General features: G+C 54.8%; 1 protein-coding gene across 1 annotated transcript in view; it reads left to right on the top strand.

Annotated features, from left to right (window-relative positions):
- Positions 1-915: 915 nt before the first annotated feature.
- RTN4RL1 (reticulon 4 receptor like 1) overlaps positions 916-15,244 on the top strand; it is a 61,411-nt gene continuing 47,082 nt past the window's right edge. The window contains exon 1 of the mRNA XM_060283107.2: positions 916-1,333. Coding sequence (XP_060139090.1) covers positions 1,321-1,333 — 13 coding nt within the window. The 5' untranslated portion in view covers positions 916-1,320. The remainder of the gene's footprint in view (positions 1,334-15,244) is intronic.

The following is a 15,244-nucleotide window of genomic DNA, read 5'->3' on the forward strand; positions in this document are numbered from 1 at the left end:
TCCCCCGCCCGGTCAAGGGGCGCCCTCATCCCTAACTTCTTCTGCCCCCTCTTCAAAATGGAGAGCCTGCGGCGTGGGGTCATTCTGGGGCGCCACAGGACACCTTCCTCTCGCAGCCGCGGTGCGCAAAGCGCTCTCAGCCTCCCCCTGGCAAAGAGAAGGGGCGAGCAGCAAGGGGGTCGCCCTCGCTCGCGGGTCTTGGGACAAAGGAGCCGCCACGTGGCGGCAGCGGAGGGCGTGGTGGCGGCGAGGGAGGGTCCGCGCAACTCCAGCCGGTTGCCATGGAGATAAGGAGGGAGAGGGGCTCGCCGTCGCGTTGCCATGGCGGCCGCGGCTGTCTGTCAACTCGCCGCGCCGGCTCCTCCCCCTCCCCTGTCCGGGCTCACAACCCCCTTCCCCCCCACCCCGTCCGTGGCAGGGGAAAAGTGGGCAGGGGTCCCCTCTCCGCCGCTGAGAGGGACTCAGGGGACCCCGCATCGCGTTCCTCCTCCTCCGTAGCCCCGTCGGGGTCTTTGTCCCACTAGGGAAAGGCGAGCGCGCCGCGCCTGGGCTCTTTCTGCCGCCCGTCCAGGCGCGCCACGGTGGCTCTCCGGGTCTTCCCCTCACCACAGGGCGCAAAATTAAGCATGGGAGAAATTATATCGGGTGGGGGGCGATCCCCGTTTCCCGGCCAGGCCCCCGTTTCAGAAGCGAAGTCTCCCTCCCTCCCTGCGTGCGGGTTCCGCCTGTCCCTCCGTGGGGAGCTGTCGGGAGGGGCGCCGCCGCCAAGACTTTCATAAATTTTCGATGCGAAGCTGGAGGGAGGGAGAGCGGGGGGGGGGAGGGAGGGAGGGAGGAGGCGGGGAAGGAGGCGGAGGGGGACCTGGCCCTGCCCAGCCCGAGCCCAGCCCAGCCCTGCCCAGCCGTCGCTGCTGCGGGGAAGAGAGGCGAGGCGAGCTGGGGCGCAGCAGCTCGACGCCCTTTGGAGGCGCAAACCCGAGCGGGTGGAGAGGGGGCTCTGCGCGTTAAAGAGGGAGGCAGGAGGAGGAGGAGGAGAAGGCAGCGCGGGCAGCCCGGAGGGGGCGGCTCCCCCCCCTAAAAGCGCCGAGCCGAGCGGAGCCGAGCCGGCAGCGAGCAGCCAGGCGCGCAACGGAGAAGGAGAGTCGTCCGACCGCTTCGCCTGCCTTCTCTGCCTGCCTGCCTGCCGGGGAAAAGCTGCCTCCGGCCGCGCGATGCGGCTGCCTGGAGCTCCCGCGAGCCCCGCTCGGATTATCTGCCGCCGTCGCAGTCGCCGCCCGCTGTGAGCGCCGCTCCGGGATCCGCCGCCGCGGCGCCTCCAAGATGCTCCGCAAAGGTGAGTCCGCAGAGCCCGCCAAGGAAGCGAGGGACGCAGGCGGCCGTCGCCAAACTTTGCCGCGCTGTCCGGGGACTGCCGGACCCAGCCGGGGAGCGCAGGCCGGCAAACTTTCCTGGCCCCTCGGGGGAAAGTGGGGGCGTCGGGGCTCCTTCCCGCGGGTCCCCGGAGTCGCGCCCGGACGAGAGCAGTGAGCCGCATGTTCTGCTCGGCTTCTCGGGGTACAAGAGCAAAGAGGGGCGAGGCAGCGGGGAGGGCAGAGCAGTCTCTCCAAAGGGCGCTGGCAGGGGGTGCCCGTCGAACTGGGGAGGGTCAGGTGGTGTCCGGCCTGGAAGGTGAGTCGCCACTTGGGCTTGGGCGGCGCTGCAGGGAAGAAGTCGACGGGGCGGGGTAGGGGGGGCAAGAAGATCGGAGCGCCCAGCGGGGTGGGGAGAGGCCGGTCCCTCCCGGCTTCCTCGGGTGTAAGGACGGCTTCTTTTGCTTCGAGATTCGCAGTCGCATTCTGGTTCGCGCGCCCCGCTGCCGCCTTCATCTGGGGGTCCCTCGACGGGTCGGGGCTGCTGGGACCTGGCTAGCTCTCGGCGAGCCCTGTCAACTCAAAGTAGGGGGGCGTGGGGTCTCCCCCTTCCCAAATGCGCCCAACTTTGCCGGCCCAATCTTGGGATGTCGCTCTGAGACCGACTTTTGTGTATGTGTGTGTGTGTGCCCGCGCGCGCGCCCTATGGTAATAGGGGGTCTCAGGGACGGGCTTGCTCCGTGGGGCTGAGCGCGGATCTTTTCTCGGGACCCGAAGTGGGGCAGGGGGGAGGAGAGCGAGTAGCTAGTGCGCTCGGCTGTAATCTTTATGCGGCGGTGGGGTCACAGTCGTGGCGGGGGTCTCTAAAATCGGCTCAGGAGGTGGGATGGGAAGGCAGATCCCGTGCTTGGGCTCAGGCGCCCGCTCTTGTCACGGCAACATCTGGCAAAGCGGTGCCACAGAGGCCCCTCGAAAGGAAGGAAGGATGAGGCCTCGCCCTCCCTCCTTCCCACTCTCCCTCCCACCCCACCCCCACTTTCTGCCCCAGTTTCCGAAGCTTAATCCGTGCCAAAGCAACTGCCCTCCTTCCTGACCGCGAGGGAGGGCCCAGCTTCCTGAGCATGCACAGAGCGCCCCTGAAGGCCGCTAGCCAGAACCAGCAGTCCCCCTAATAGAGGGGGGAGGGAGATTTTGATGTGGGGATCAAGAGGTCATCTTAGGACCACCTCTCCCCATTCGGAAGTTGGCCACTGGGGCAGAGGGCGGGGCGAGGAAGTTTTTTGGGTCCCGCGAAGGCAGGCGGGCGGGCGGCGAGGCGACTTGGCTAAGTGGCCCCGCGATTAATTCTTGCGAGTCTCGAAGCTGTCTTCTTTCATTTGGGTCTATCTGTACGTCAACCACGCGCGGGAAATGCAGAAAAGAGCCAGCCCGGCCCGCGCTTCTCTCCCGAGCTAATATCGCCGTACTGAATAATTCAGCAGCCAGGCCCGCTTCAGGCCACGCCCCCCACTCCCACCCACCCAGAGGAGAAGGACCCCGGCCCCCTCTTGGCACCGGCAGCAGCCTCGCTGGTTCTGGGCCCCGGAAGGAGCAGGTCTGCTTTGGACGGAGGGCAGCTCAGCCGGGGACCCCTCCAGGTCTCCAGCAACTGCCGCCAGGCACATATTTGCATGCCATTTGCATATAGTCGTCTTTGCATATTTAGGCTGCCATTCAGAGGGACAGTCAGGCCGGAAGCAAAGTTTGGGTTGTTGTGAGTAGAGAGATTTGTGTATACCTGGGGGTATAAACACAGGCAAATATATTCTCTATTATCTATATGTATATATCTCCATACATATATAACCAACTTTGTTTTGTGGAACCCACTTGGGTTTTTTTTTAATTGATTAACATGCCACTGAATCTTGCCAAATATTTGTTTTATTTATTTATTTTATAAACAGCTTGAGATGGTGTGTTTTTTAAAAAAAAACTATCAAGGGCTATATATGTTTTATTAAATAAATAAATACCATATCTCATTAAGAGACCTGTAAGAAGACAGCGCTCAAAGCAGTTATCTAAAGGCATAATGGAAGGAAGAAGATTCAGGAGATCCTAGGGCTGGGGCTGTGTTCTCCCTCCACCATTGGAGGCAGTGGGCTGGGAACCCAAGTGGGGAGAGCAGCTGGGCTTCCCTTTGGGGCATCTGGTGGGCCACTGTGAGGACAAGAGGCAGGACTAGGGGTGCATTTTTTAGCCTGGTCCAGCACAGCAGGCAGAGCTGTTTTTCTGATGCATGCCCTGGTCCCAGTACAAAGGGCAGAACATGGACCCCCTCAGCCACAAACACCCCTTTCCTGGATCCTGACCTTCCATTGGATGAGGCTACTGGAAAGCATTCGCATCATGCAAACTGTTTAGAGAGATAATTTCCCCCCAGTAAGCGGTACAGTATATAAATTTGGCCAGGTAAATAAATTTGGCCAGGACTGGGATTGAACTGTGGAACTCCCTGCCACAGGAAGCAGTGCTGGCATGGCCACCAACCTAAAAGATGAGCAAGGTTAATGATAAGGATATCAGTGGCTATGCTCCGGACAACCAGTTGCTAGAAAGCACAGGAGCTGAGGGGGGTCTCTTGCTCAGATCCTGCTTGCTGGTTTCCCGTGGGGGGGGGGCAACTGGTTGGCCACTGGGAGGGGAGGACGCAGGACTAGATGTGCCACTGGCCTGATCTGGCAGGCTCTTCCGGTGTTCTTAAGGCCCCCTCCCCTCACTAACCTCGTCAACCATTTGCACATCTGAGGTTGTTTTTGCACATTTTGCTTATTTTTCACAGTTCTCTAAGTTGCTTTGAGGTTTTGTGGGGAAAAGCAGCATGATGTCAAGATCTCCCAGCAAACCAGCACAGCCACAGAGGGATGATGGGAATTGTAGTCCTGCCGGAGCTGGATTCTGCCAAAGCTGCTTTGTTGGGTGAAGGGGCAGACGCCAACCTGGTTCAAAGGGGCCGAACCCCCAAGGTGGGGGGGGCATGCATGCTGTAGCACTGCTGAGGGTCACCTGAAGCAACCTCCTCCCCCAGGACTGGCTCTCCTGCCTCTGTGAAAGGGCTGCAGCCACAGAGTTAAGACTGGGGGTCTCCAGCTTGAGGAGGAGGGGGCAATTCTGGAGGTTGTTCCTGGGGACCCCAAAGCTTTTTAAAACCTATTCAGAGTATCTTCTAAATCCAGTGCCTGAGCTTGTCTCAGGACACATATTATAGGACCTGGGGTGGGGACAGTGAGGGACCTTTTCAATCCAGGGGCCACATTCCATCCTGGGCAACCTTAAGAGGGCCACTTTTGACATTGGACTAGATGACCCATTGTGTCCCTTCCAGCTTTAAAATTCTATGATTTGATGGTGGGCGGGGCCGAAAACAAAAGTGGGCAGGGCAAGGAATGTGAATGGCTAGCTGTCCACGACTGACTGGACTTAACAATCAGGGGTCCCTTTACCTTTACCTTTACACTCTCAAAGCCCCTCCATAGAATCATAGAATCGTAGAGTTGGAAGAGACCCCAAGGGCCATCCAGTCCAACCCCCTGCCGAGCAGGAAACACCATCAAAGCATTCTTGACATATGCCTGTCAAGCCTCTGCTTAAAGACCTCCAAAGAAGGAGACTCCACTACACTCCTTGGTAGCAAATTCCACTGTCGAAGAGCTCTTACTGTCAGGAAGTTCTTCCTAATGTTTAGGTGGGATCTTCTTTCTTGTAGTTTGAATCTATTGCTCCATGTCCGCTTCTCTGGAGCAGCAGAAAACAACTTTTCTCCCTCCTTTATATGACATCCTTTTATATATTTGAACATGGCTATCATATCACCCCTTAGCCTTCTCTTCTCCAGGCTAAACATACCTAGCCCCCTAAGCCGTTCCTAGGCCTTTGACCATTTTGGTTGCCCTCCTCTGGACACGTTCCAGCTCGTCAGTATCCTTCTTGAACTGTGGTGCCCACCCTCCACCCTCCATCGAGGCAGCCCAGAGGCATGTGCAGAGTTCAATGACTTCTGCTGTTGCCTACGCACTGGAGATTCCTTTGGCGTTCCTAGTTCCCAGAGCCCCAGGGAGGTCCAGTTCTTACACCAGGGATTGTCAGTGGGCTGGGCCCTCCCCACCCCAGCAACCCCATCCGTTCTTTTTAAATCAAGGTGCCCTTGACATTTTGAAGACTGTGCCACTTGCAAAGGGAAGGGGCTTAATTTCAAAAGCCATATAAGGAAACGGGGAACCTACACCCTGCCCCCCACCCTAAGAACAGGCCAACCGGATCAGATCAAGGGACGGAGGCAATTCAGGAGGGGTTGCTGTTTTGGTTTAAGGCTTCCCCAGGTGGTGGTGGGGCATAAATAAAAGTTTATGGCATGGGGATAGGAGAGGTCAACAACTGAGAGTCTCTCCAAAAGAGTGGAATTAGTGAGGAGGTGAAAGGAACCCCAGACTCCTACCAGTAGGAAAATGGCAAGAAATGAGATCCTGATTGAACATTAGGAAGAAATTTCTAAGCCATTTGACAGGGGAATGGACGATCTCGGAAGGTGGCAGACTCAGGTGGTCACCTGTCTGAGATTTTTTTCTAGCCATGGCTTCTGCATTGCAGGGAGTTGGCCTAGACGGCACTTGGGAGAGCCCCTTCCATCTCTATCATTCGATGATTCGATGAAAGAGGAAGCTCGACATGTCCTACCAAAGAGACGAGACTTTCCCAAAACAGGAAAAGAAAACCTGTGTCCAGAGATGTTACGGAGGCATCTTGGGGCTTTGGCCGAGGAGATGGAGCATAAACCGGCAAAGGGATTGAGGAGAAGCAGAAACGGGGCCAGAAGGCCCTGACCAGAGCAAGACTAGCTGGCTTTCCTCCAGCCAAGTTGGGGTAGAGAGCCAGCGGTAGGTAGTTGGGGCCAGGGGAGCTGGGTTCAAGTCTTGCCTCTGCTATGGATTTGTTTTCCAATTTGGGAAAGTCACTCATTTCTGGCTCTCATGGAAATGAAACTCTCTCTTTTTTGGAAGCGGAAAGCCTTTATTTTAATCTGTGGCAGGAACGTAGTTCTGGTCGCTGCCCCCCCAGAAAGGAGATTGTAGAGTTGGAGGAGGTTCAGAAAAGGGACGCCAAAATGATTTTTTTAAAAATAAATTTTTATTAATTTTCAAAAAACTTAATACATCCAAAAACATCATCTACATCGAGATCAACAGCGTGACTTCCTTCCTTCCAGCAAATGGTAAATTCTTTCAATCTCATATCGTATTATTTAGTTCATTATATATGTACCATTGTGAGAGTTATGTTATTACCACTAACGTTTTCATACCTTTATAATTAACTTTAGCATATTCAACAAATTTACTCCACACCAAAATGATTGAGGGGATGGAATGACTCCCTCCCCTATGAAGAAAAGTTGGGACTTTTCAGTTTGCAGAAAGGACAAGTAAGAGGGGGCAGAATAGAGGCTTATAAAATGATGCAAGGCCTAAAAAAAGTGGACAGAGAAATGTTTTTCTACCTTTCCACAAACACATGAACTTGTGGACATCAAATGTTGGGAGATTCAGGACAGACCAAAAAAAAACCACCCCTTCTTCACGCAGCGCAAACTCTGGAACTCCCTTCCACGGGAGGCAGTGATGCTTCTGAAATACAGTACCACTTTCTGTGAATCTCAGATCGGAGAGCACTGCTGTTGTGATCAGGCCTTTCTTGCAAGCAGCCCATTGGGCGGCGGGGGGGGGGAGCAGGATCTGCTTGGCTACTGTGAAAACAGGCTGCTGGGCTAGAAGTTCCCTCCACCCCTTGATCCCTTCTGCTGATCTTACTCTCCCTCTCTCTTCCGCACCTCCCTTTACCCCCCCCATGCGAAACTGGAACCCCAGGCTTGTCCCTCCACAAGATCCCTTGCTCACCTCGAGGGCTGCAAAGACAAGGAAGGTCCTTAAATTATTTATTTGTGGCATTTCCGTGTTTCCCCGAAGCCAGATTACATCAGAAGTTGAAATGCAAAGTAACGCACATGTAACAAAGGCGGGATAAAAAAGAAATGGCAACAGAGACTAAGCCAGGCTGTGCTGAGTGAGTCGGAAGTGAGAGTTGGATGTTTGAGAATACATACAGTACTTTCCTATTAGCCACCTCACACCCAGTTGGGGAAGGTTCCGTCCGCCATCTTGGTTTGAAATGGTGTCCCAATTTAATCAAAACTCAGGTGAAAACCTGCTTTGTGATCTTGCTATGATACCTGCATTGCAGGTTGTTGGGCTAGACTAGACAACCTCAGTCAGTGGAGCTGGAAACTCTCGATCTCAGGGTCGTGGGTTTGGGCAAAAGACTCCTGCATTGCAAGAGGTTGGACTAGATGACCCTTGCACTCCCTTCCGGCTTGACAGTTCTGTGACTCTGTGAGTTCCTCCCAACTCTATGATTCTGTGTTCAAGAAACATTTGGCTCTGAGGTCTCAAAAGGTGTCCAAGTGCCCCGCAGGCAGAGAAACCTGAGCTTTCCAAAATATGCATCGGGAGGGAAGAAGGGGGCTGGGTGAAACCGGAGGTGTTTGTGATGTGATAGAAATAAAGTGTGCTGGGTGAGTGTGTTAATCCTGGCCAACTCATCTCTGTTGCTGCTGCTGCTCTCGATCTCCTCATTTCACCTCTCATCCCTCTGTTTTGACCAGCGGGGAAAGCCTCTTTCCCCACATCCCACCTTTCACGTGAGACCCACTTGGTGGGAATAAGGAAACAGAGTTTTCCTCTTATGTAGCACAGCACCCACCACATGGAGCTCCCTGCTCTGTAGGAGTTGTCTCTCACCCTTCCCTTAATGATCTTCCCTTATCTTTCCAATATTTGGGGTGGGAGGGCCATAGCTCAGTGGTACAGAGCATCTGCTTTGCATGCAGAAGGTCCCAGGTTCAATCCCTGACAGCATCTCCAGGTGACAAGAGCGAGCCAGCATTAAATCACACTGAGCAAGCTGGAATTAACTCTTTATTAGCAAGACAGTATCTGCACAGGAGTGTCCATCCTATGAGCACAGCCATTCTTCTTCACTAGGTCTTGCCCCTAGGGAGCAGCAGTTGCAGAGCCTGAAGGCCCCCGCCTCCCCACAGCTAAGTTCCCTCCTGCAAGCAATCTGAGACTGTGCCTACTTGCAGCCAACCTCTCCTCCCCCCTTTTCATGCCTCTCCTGGTTCTGGGGGACCAAGTGGGAGGCGAGTGTGTCACCACCAGCCAGACTCATCTCTGCCTCTTGGTTTCCTTCCTCTCCTGCTTCAGCTTCTGCCTCTGATTCTGGACTGCTCTCTGCCACAGACTCTCCCAGCTCACTAAGCCCTGTCCTGCTTCAGCTTCCAACGCCTCCTTCTCGCAGTCCTCTCCCTCCGACCGCTCACTGTTGTTCCATCCCCACTCCCCAGGCTCTGAACCTTGTTCCCTTGGGGTTTCCCCAGCAGGTTCCTCCCACCAATCCTCTGCATCTAACCAGCCCATGACACCTGATAGGGCTGGGAGAGAGTCCCTGTCTGAAGCCCTGCAGAGCCATTGCTGCTGGCCAGTGTGGACGACACTGAGTTTGATAGGCCCTTGGCAGATATCAGCCTCTGGTGAGCCAAAGGGGGGGGGCTCCAGATGAACTCATGGTTTGGCTTGGCTTGGCATTAAGGCAGCTTTCTTTTCTTCCTCTGTGTAAACATCCCAGCATGATTGACGGGGCCTTGCAGGCTCCTTGCTTGTGGGGAGAAAAGAAACACCTGAATCTGTTGATTGACCTGGGTCTGCCTCTGGGGGGAATCACAGCGCTGCCTGGGAGCTGACAAGACCCCCTGGGAAGAGCAGCTTTTGGGGAGAGCTGTGTTGATCTGAGAGCTCTTTTTAAGAACATCAGAAGATAGCCGGGCTGGATCAGGCCAGTGGCCCAACTGGACCAGCACCCTCTTTTCACAGTGGCCAGCCAGATGCCTCAGGAGCTGCTGGGCTCTCCTTGCCTGGAGGCATTTAAGTAGAGCTCTTGGGTTCCTTCTGCAATGGCCAGCCAGACGGCTGCCAGGGACCCATAGCAGGTGCTGCAAAGAGAAAGGGACCTATTGGGGCAGGAAAGCAAGGTGTGCCAGTGTGCAGGTGTGGATCCCAGCCCCAGGACACCCCACCTAATCTTTATTGGGTTCGAAGCAAACACCCGGTACTTTGGGAATGAGGCCTGTTGTTCTTCCTTGCCAGCCCCACAGGGGTGTCACCTCCTTCAAACGGGACGGCAGATGGAAATAACCCCAGACCCAGAGGAGAGCTAGTTAGCGGCTGCCTCTAATCCAGATTAAGGGGCTTGCAAATCGAGAGCAAGTCCTCCGATCGGGAGATGCCTGCAAGACGTGTAATCCCGTTCACATGGCGAATTAATCCAGATTAACTCCCCCCCCCAAGCCTGGTGTGGAGAAGGGCCACTTCTCTTAGCCCTGGCTGGTGATAGCCTAGTTTGACAGCCTTGGGGCTCGGGGGGGGGCTTTGTCAGTGTTTGCTGTTGTGCGAGTGTGTTGAGGGGGTATTATTGTTGGTGCCCCCTTGCCGTGAGGGGCTGTGTCACCCCAGTGTGGGGAGGAAGCAAGGCAGGCCCCGTAGACTCTGACCTGCAGACTCTGACCTGCAGAGCCATGGGGGGAGAGGAAGGTCGCTTCAAGGTCAAGGCATATGGCAAGGTGGTTGGGCAGGACTGGGGTGGGGGGGCCTGCAGGAACCCCAGCAGAGATGGTGTCAAACCCCCCCCCCCCAACCTCTATTGCTTTGCTAAACGGGTTCACTTGACAGCTGGGCAAGAGAATCAAATTAAGTTATTTGCACTTAGTTGCTATTCTAATGTAGGGAAGGGAGCCTGCAGGGAGAGTCAGAGGGAGGGGGCAGGAGGGGGTGGGTACGGAGCTGGCCTGGGCTTCAGCCCCCCCCCCCACAAAAAAGGCCTTCTCTTTCTGCTCTCCAGGAACGGTGAATCTGCTTCCGCAAGGTAGGCACCAGCGCCTGGGCTCTGCAGAAATAAATGTCAGCTCTAGCATTTGACAAGAGCCGCAGGGTGCAGATCCAGGGGTGTGTGACTGTGGTTTTGCCCGTGCTGCCACCACCCACCTCCGGACATGACCGCTGAGCCCCCTGGCCATGCCCCACCACTGGAGGTCATCAAACTGTACAGTAGGAAGGGTACCCCCAAGGACCATCTAGTCCACCCCTAGCAATGCTGTGTGTTCAGAGCTGTGTACGTGTGCCACCCACTCCCCTAAGCCCGTGGGCTCCCTGAGCTCCATTATTTATTTGTTGCCTTTGTAGCCCACTGCTTTCTCAAGGTAGCGTGCCTCGCTCTCCCCTCATTTACCCGCTACAACAACCCTGCAAGGTGGGTGAGACTGAGAGGCAGTGCCTGTTTCCCAAGGTCATCCAAGGGGAAGGGAAGCCTGGTCTCTCCCAGGCCTTTGCTGCTTGGGCGCAGACAGCCAGAGACCAACTGGCAGCAGCTTCTCAACACGCCAAGGCAGCCACACTTCCTGGGGGATGAGAACAGGGGCAGAGAGAGAGAGAGAGAGAGAGAGAGAGAGAGGTTCTTCTGGGACTGTCCAGGGAGGGCTCAGCTCCTCTTGGAAGCCTGTCCTGGGAGACTTCCCTCCTGAGCAACAACAAAAAGGAAAACAAAAGCTCTCTGCACATGCTCTCTTTTCCTGACACCACACATCACCTGGGACCAGGGCTTGGTGCTGAAGGTAGAGATTCTGAGGCCCAGGTAGCTGGTCCGAGAGGGGTCTCCGAAGGGATTCCCGTTGGGTGGTAAGGTTGGGGAGAAAGGCAGGAGACTGGGGCAGTCAGGCCACCCCCCCCCCCACACACACATGGGACCCTAGATGGGGGCACAGTGGTGGTTGTGAGAGACAGTTAATTCAGTTTATTTTTTAACAGCGAACCACCCCAATTTATACTTTCCAAAAAAAGATGCAAACTGAAACTCGCCCGCCCTTCTGAAATCTGCACTTCTCCGAATTTTGCAACGCAGTTCCCCATACAGAAATGCAGGCCCTGGGTTTAAGTGTGCATATAAATGAATATATCAGTGAAAGTAGCATGCCAAAAGCGGCAGAGTATTAGGGAAAATTGCTCTGCAGAAATGTGTTTATGAGGAGGAATTTGACTAAGATGCTGAGGAAATTTCAGGAAGCTTTTTTTTAAAAAAAATGTATTGCAGATTGCTGCAGAAATGTAAGAGAGCTGAATTTAAGATTAGGAGCGAGATTAGGGTGAGAAATTGAAATGGAGCCCTCCCTCCCTTGGCATTTGGCTTGGGGGTGGGGAAGCCTCCTCTTCCGTCTTCTGGATAATGGGCAGCCTTGTCATTGCAGCCCCTTCCTCTTAGCCTTTGCTAAGAGCAGGCATCCCCAAACTGCGGCCCTCCAGATGTTTTGGACTACAATTCCCATCTTCCCCAACCACTGGTCCTGTTAGCTAGGGATCATGGGAGTTGTAGGCCAAAACATCTGGAGGGCCACAGCTTGGGGGTGCCTGGCTAAGAGTCTAAGACCATCCTCTCTCTTCTCTGGCCCAGAGAGCTCAGGAAATAGCCCTGATGATCTGCTTCGGAGGGGCCGCGGAGCTGGCTAGCGGGTGGGGAGACAGGGGGGCCCAAGGAGCCCGGAGGGGAGGGAGCAACAGCACAGGGTGGCCTGAGGAGGCACCACACTTGCTGGGGGTGGCGGGAGAAGGCATCTCAGGTGCTCCACTGCCCTCTTTTATCCTGACAACAACCCTGCGAGGTGGGCTAGGCTAGGCTGAGAGGCTGTGACTGACGCAAAGTCAGCCAGGGGGGAGCTTAGGGGCATAGGAAGCTGCCCTATAGTGAGTCGGGCCACTGGTCCATCTAGCTTAGTATTGCCTACACTGACTGGTAGAAGCACCCCAGGACTCTGGGGAAAGGGCCTGCCTCAGTCCTTCTCTGGGCGATGTCGCTGGATCCACAGATCCTTCTGGATGCCAAGCACAGAGCTGGAACTTCCCCCTTAGTAATATAGATTATAGACTATAAGAACACGACCTCTCCCTCGGGAGGCAGCGGACTGTCCTTCCTTGGGGGTTTTTTAACCAGAGGTTGGATAGTGATCTGTCTTGGGTGCTTTCGCTGAGTTCCTGCATTGCAGCAGGTTGGACTAGATGGCCTTTGGGTATCCCTTCCGACTCTACATTTCTTTGATTCTATGATAAGGCCTGCTGGATCACCTAGTCCGGCCTCCACTTCTCACAGATTCCCCAAAGGAAAGCCCCCAAGCAGAGCCTGAGGGAAGCGGCAACTCTCCCCACATGCGATTCTCAGTGACTGGTGGCTGAGTTGGGATTTGAACCTTACCCAGGTCTTCCAAGTCCTAGTCCAACACCCTAACCACTGCGCCACGCTGCCTCCCAGTGGTCTTACCACAGCCTCCCATCTAGGGATTCTGCTTTTTCAGCTCCAAAGGCTCCTTTTTCCGTCTCCACAGCCGGAGTGGTGATTGTAGTAGGACTAAACGGGGACGTTTCTCTGGTGCTGGATTTGAATGATGGCCTCGTGTCGGGTCCTTATTCCCGTTTTGTTTGGCAAATTTATTGTTTCTATTTTTAGTGGATCTTATCATGGATGCGTGGCGTTGATCTCTGGGCAAGGCGCTTTGAATAATTCAATGCCCCAACCCCTCGAAAGGTGACTAATGAGCAAATCACCCATTGCAGGGACCGGGGCATATCTTGGGCCCCCCCAGGAACTGTAGAGTTGGAAGGGGTCCCAAGGGTCCTCTAGTCCACCCCCCTGCAGTTCAGGAATCTGTGCCCCACCCATTTCCCCCACCCATAGCGGAGAGGGGCGTTTGCCAGCCTCCTCCTCTCCAATGCAAAGAAGCACATTTGAGTTTCAGTTCCAGAATGCAGCAGGCGGGCTATGGGAGTCCAAGCCTTTTAAGAGGGACATGGTTTTTTTTGGGGGGGTCTCCCACCCCATTTTTAAAATTTCAGGCTGTTTCTCAATTTGCAACTGCTCCATGTCAGAGTAGACACTACTATGCTAAATGGAGCGATGGCCTCCTGACTCAACAGAGGTTTGGTTGGTTATAGAATCATTGGATTGCAGAGTTGGAAGGGACCCCAGGGGTCATCCAGTCCAACCCCCTGCAATGCAGGAATAAATGGGTAAGAATCCCTGGCAAAGGGACATCTGGCTCAAAACTTCCAAGGAAGGAGAGTCCTCCACCTTCTTCCCAGGGAGTCTGTTCCCCTGTTGAAGGGCTTACCCTCTGAAGTCTTTTTTAATGTAGAGTCGGTTTACACAGCCTTAGGTTCATAGTGGGGAACTTTTCCCAGCCTGAGGGCCACATTCCCTTCCATGCAACCTTCTAGGGGCCACATGCTAGTAGTGGGCAGGGCCAGAGGAAACAGTGGGCAAGCAACAGATGCGAATTTTGCAGTAGCCTGATTTCGAGTCGCTCTCCTCTCTGTCCTCCATCCAGGCCAAGCAAAGAGGCACTATTAAAAGCCAGACTCAAAGAGGTTGTGAAGAAGGGCTGTGGTCCAGGGAAGAATCCCAAGGGCCAGGCAGAGAGGCAGGGAGGGCCACATCTGGGAATTGGGGGGCTGGTGATTCCTGGGGTGGACTCGGCATCCGATGGAACAGTTTGTTCCAGGCCAGTAAGAGAGCAAAGACTCTCTTTGTGAACGGTCCTCACGCTGAGTGTACCAGCAGAGTTGGGCCCAAAGTTGGGCTGGTTTAGGATGGCAGGCTTTTCTGTAATCCCACCCAGCCCCCCAGCACAGCTGCCCCAAACAACCCCCCCCCAGGGGTCTGCGCAAACAGAGGAGGGAGGGGTCAACCTCCTTCTCTTCCTCATCTTGGCAATCCGGTTCAACTCTCCTCCTTTTTCTGTTTGTGATTTCCAACCGCCTCCCCCCAAAAAAACCCCGCATGAAAATCCATATGCAAATCTCCATGTGCATTTCACTTGCTGTATAGCAAGCCTCGTATGACACATTTTTGCATTTCATTTCCTTTGAGTGCACCCCGTTCCCCTAACAGATGCTTTTTGGGGTGTTCAAGTTTTGGGGTGGAGACCAGACACATGGCAGAACTCAGGGAAATGTTGGGTTTGGAAGGACAACCACCATCAAGAAGTGCAGTTGAGGTCAGTGTTGAATGGAAATAGAACACACTTCTCTCCTGTCCAGAGGGGCTGGGTTATTTTGGGGTGGGGGGTGGAGAGCACTGGCCAGCTGGGGAAATGATGTCACAACAACAGTGACAGAGGCCTTGAGCCAGGCAACTGGGGAGCCTGGTGAAGCCCATGGAAGGAGCTGGACCACAGCAGAGAGAGGGCAGGAAAAGCAGGGGTGGGGGAGATGAAGGCTTGAGGGAGAAGGGGGGGCCTTGGAGATGAACTGCAGGGGCTCCCTGATATCCACAGGACTGGAAAGCTTCAGTGCGCCTCTTTGGGAAAGGATTTTCCAAAGGACTGTGTTACTATCATGGATTCCCCCCCCTCCACATGCCAAATTCAAACAAGCTTCCCTTTGGACTTTGGAGGGGCTCTCTGGGAGGCCAGGCACTGTTGGGGTGTCCGTGTGAGCATGCTTTGCCAAGGACCCAAAGACTGGACAGATTCATGGAGGAGAGGGGCTATTGAGGGCTCCTAAGACACGATGGCTCTGCTCTGTCTTCCACGGTTGGAAGCACCAATGCTTTGGAACACCAGTTGCTGGAAGCTGCAGGAAGGGGAGAGGGCTGTTGTGTGTTCAAATCCTGCTTGTGGGCTTCCCAGAAGAGGCATCTGGTTGGCCACTGTGAGAACAGGAGGCTGGACTGGACCAAGAGCCCGACTCCTTTGTACACCTCCCTCC

Source organism: Zootoca vivipara, chromosome 14, assembly GCF_965207765.1.
Source record: "Zootoca vivipara chromosome 14, rZooViv2.hap1.1, whole genome shotgun sequence".
Lineage (NCBI taxonomy): Eukaryota > Metazoa > Chordata > Lepidosauria > Squamata > Lacertidae > Zootoca > Zootoca vivipara.